Consider the following 3,597-nt stretch of genomic DNA (forward strand, 5'->3'; position numbering starts at 1 on the left):
TCTCGTTTGTAAAACAAGGGTTTGTGTTTAAATTTTTTCTTTTTTCCTGAGCAGGTTTTGATGGGGCAGGTGAAGCTCATGAGTCAGTCCTTAGAAGGGAAGATGGTGGGCTCGTCCTCCAGTGTCAATGGGGCCTTGAAACCCAAAATCCCACTGCAGCCCTCGTGCGCCCCCTTGCTGGCACCCCCAAGAGAGCCTATCAGAATCACATAGGAAGCTGTGCCACACACTTGCTTGAATCCCTTCAGTTTAGATTAAGGTGGTCTAGGGAAGGAAGGCCATTGATGTATACTTTGAAGAAGCCCCCCAAGTAACTGATAGCCATGTTTGATTAAGATCAAAATTAGAGAATGAATGGGATGTAGGAGCCAAGAGCACAGAACTCAGGGCAAATTGGGACTTGTCCCCAGAAAAGCCCAGTCCATGCCAAGGATGAGTGACTGCTGTGTGACTTTGGGCAAGTTACTTAACTTCTCTGAGACTTGAGTTCCTGGTATGTAGGAAAGAATCAGGCCAGCGATGGCTTTCCTCATGGGCAAACTCACTCTTCCCTTTTCTGAAGTGAGAGGAAAAGAGCTTGGTAGACTTGTTAAGTGCTGTCGAGTAGGTTCCAACTCATGGAGACCCTATATAGGGTTTCCGAGGAGCAGCTGGTGAGTTTGAACTGCCGACCTTGTGGTCGCATGCTTATCCTACAGCGCCACACCTGGCCACCTTTAATTTTCTCTTCCTGCAAAAATTAGTTTCTTGGATGCAGGCAATGTAAGGCAAGGACTGTGAGGTGTCTAGACTTCAGATCACCTGATGTACCTGGCAGGATGTGGCTCAGCCTTGGAGAAATCATGGCCCAGCCCTGCCCCACCCAATCCCTCCTCCAGCCCTAGGCCTTTTGACTGATGACATCTTTGGGAAACGCCCACAGTCCACTGCACCTGTCAGCTGCTGTCTGAAGAGGTTGATGGGGTGGAGAGTAGCAGGGGGGTGGGGCAGTGGGGAGTGGGAATATGGTGGAGAGGAGGCTCAGTTAGAACTGAAGGCAGAGAGATACAATGCTTCCGGTTTCCTTAGCATGTCTGTGTTGCTCTAGGCATGTTACTTACATTAACTCAGTTAATCATCACACTTACTTTCTGAAATATTACAGTTTCAGTTTTGCAGATAAAGAAACTAAAGCCTAGAGAGGTTAAACCCACCTGTCCCGTGTTACCTAGCAGAGCCTGGATTAGAACTCAGGCAGTTTGACTCCAGAGCCCTTGCTTTTGACCATGAAGATACAGGATCAACTGTGTTATCTGGCTTCCCTGGAGGAACTCACTGACCATAGCCCTGCTCTTTGAACTTTCATACAGACCCAATTTACAAATGAGGAAACTAAATCCCAGAGACATTAAATGACAGACTGAAGTTTTAGGTGGAGTCCTGGTGTGGCGCTGTAGCATAAGCATGGGACCACATGAGTCTGAACCGACTCAACAGCACTTAACAACAATAGTTTTAGAAAGTAACTGTCTAAGCCAGAACTAGAACCCAGGTCTTTCTTAACTCCATATTTAAATTGCAGGGCAGGATTACCTCATGTGGACCAACTGATGCCCTGGGTTTGGGGGAGGTATCAGTTCATTCATTTGGTAATTGACCTCTTGGCTGGATTGGGAAACTGCTGGACTCTGGCAATTCACACATATTTGGGGCTTTCACACCTGCTAGGGACACCTCAGGGGGAAAAACAAATTGATTTTAGCTGATAATACCTGATGGTAAACAGGACTCTGATCCCTGCTATTGCAATAAACCTGTCTCTGTTGAAATAAGTCTGCCCTTCAGCTGCCCACTCCCCCAGTGACCTTGGAGGTGCAGTCCCTGGGACCACCCAGTGCTTTTCTAAGGGTCTATGGGAGGGAAGTGATGGAAAACCTCATGTTGGGGTGGGGGTAGGGATGGCAAAAGGGGCTTGGAGGGGAGACCCAGAGCTGGGCTTCGTCTGAGGCTACACAGCAAAGCATAGCCAGTTTTCTGAGTAACCTGGGCTGTACTTGTGTCTTCCGCCACAGGCACCATGTCGGAGCAAATCAGGTACAACCGTCAGATCCCTTGCAGCCTCAAGGTGTGCCGCCGCCTCTTTGGCGTTGCGGATCAACAGCAGGTGCGCCGCGACTGCGATGCACTAATGGCGAGCTACCTGCAAGAGGCCCGCAAACGTTGGAACTTCGACTTTGCCACCGAGACACCGCTGGAGGGCAACTACGTTTGGGAGCGTGTGCCGAGCCTTGGCCTGCCGAAGATCTACAAGTCTACAGCGTGTTGGGCAACCCCTATCAACCTGGGAGGGGGCAAGCCGCCTTCCGCTGGAGCCTCCTCAGCTGTTGCGATTCCGGGGACGTCCCAGGGGGCCCAGGCGTCGGGGTCTGGCACCGGCAGGTCTGAGCCCCTTGAGGAACCCGAGGTGGCCCCAGCTGTTCCCCTACCTCGGGGCCGCAAACGCGGTCAGACCAGCATGACCGGTAAGAACAGGTACAGGGAAGGGGGCTACTACTGGGAGAGGTGTCCTGCCAACTCCAAGAGCCAGTCTTTTTGGTCCAGCTTATTAGGCAGAAAGGAAAACATCTGGAGAGGGAAGGTGATTTGCCTGAGGTCATACAGCAAGCCTGTAGCCACAACCAACTAGCTAGCATTTATTGGGAGTCCCTGTTTGGTACAAATAGTTAATATTCCTGGTTGCTAATTGAACGGTTAGACGTTTAAGTACATCCAGAGGTACCTCGGAAGAAAGGCCTGGCAACTTGCTCCTGAAAAATCCAAACCATAAAACCAAACGTACTGCCACTGAGTCGCTTTGACTCATAGTGACTTTATATAAGGTTTCCAAGACTAAATCTTTACAAGAGCAGACAACATCATCTTTCTCCCACGGAGCCGCTATTGGGTTTGAGCTACTGACCTTGCAGTTAACAACCATATGCTTAACTCATGGCACCACCAGGACTCCATTGAAAACTCTATGGAGCCTAGTTCTCTGACATACATGGGATCCCTATGACTGAAGAATTGAATTTTTAATTAGATTTGGTTTAAAGTAACCACGTGGCTGTGGTCCTGGGCTGCTTCACTGTACAGTAGAACCATGGATGGTCCAGCTAATCCATCATGTCTGTGACATGCATGCCCCGGAATGCCCCCTGGGAGTCAGAGTAGAGATTTCCAGAGTTCTTCCCTGTACTGGACAATGACCCCTCTGTGGTTTGCCTTGGTTGGATGGCTCTGTTGTTCACCCCGTCCCCAATCCCCCAGCCATACTAACCTCTATTCTTTCTCCTCAGATTTCTACTACTCCAAACGCCGCCTGGTGTTCTCCAAGAAGAAGCCTTAATCTACCCACTGGAAGCATGCTGCTCCTGAAAGCCGGGCTCCACATGAGCCCCTTATGAATCCTCTGGCTTTTTTCTTTAATTTGTCTGTCTTAATTATTATTTGTGTTTTAATTTAAACGCATCCTCATGTACATACCTGCTCCCTACTCCATTCCTCCAGCCTCTGGCAATAGAATTATTTAAAAAAGTAAGTAGGCAGTAGAATAGTAGGCCCATCCAAGTGCTGGGT

General features: G+C 49.3%; 1 protein-coding gene across 1 annotated transcript; it reads left to right on the forward strand.

The window, feature by feature from the left end:
- The first annotated feature begins 2,056 nt into the window (after positions 1 to 2,056).
- On the forward strand, positions 2,057 to 3,367 carry CDKN1A (cyclin-dependent kinase inhibitor 1A (p21, Cip1)). The gene is made up of 2 exons (XM_006860571.1): positions 2,057 to 2,501; positions 3,318 to 3,367. Exons 1-2 carry the CDS (start codon positions 2,057 to 2,059, stop codon positions 3,365 to 3,367), a joined length of 495 nt encoding a protein of 164 aa, XP_006860633.1.
- Positions 3,368 to 3,597: the final 230 nt, after the last annotated feature.

The sequence above is a fragment of the Chrysochloris asiatica genome, unplaced genomic scaffold (assembly GCF_000296735.1).
Source record: "Chrysochloris asiatica unplaced genomic scaffold, ChrAsi1.0 scaffold00038, whole genome shotgun sequence".
Taxonomy (NCBI): domain Eukaryota; kingdom Metazoa; phylum Chordata; class Mammalia; order Afrosoricida; family Chrysochloridae; genus Chrysochloris; species Chrysochloris asiatica.

What these genes read in the sequence shown, in the direction of transcription:
- CDKN1A (XM_006860571.1), top strand. Translation starts at nt 2,057, where the DNA reads ATGTCGGAGCAAATCAGGTACAACCGTCAGATCCCTTGCAGCCTCAAG. An exon ending in CGGTCAGACCAGCATGACCG is followed by an intron (nt 2,502 to 3,317) that starts GTAAGAACAGGT and finishes CTTTCTCCTCAG; the next exon opens with ATTTCTACTACTCCAAACGC.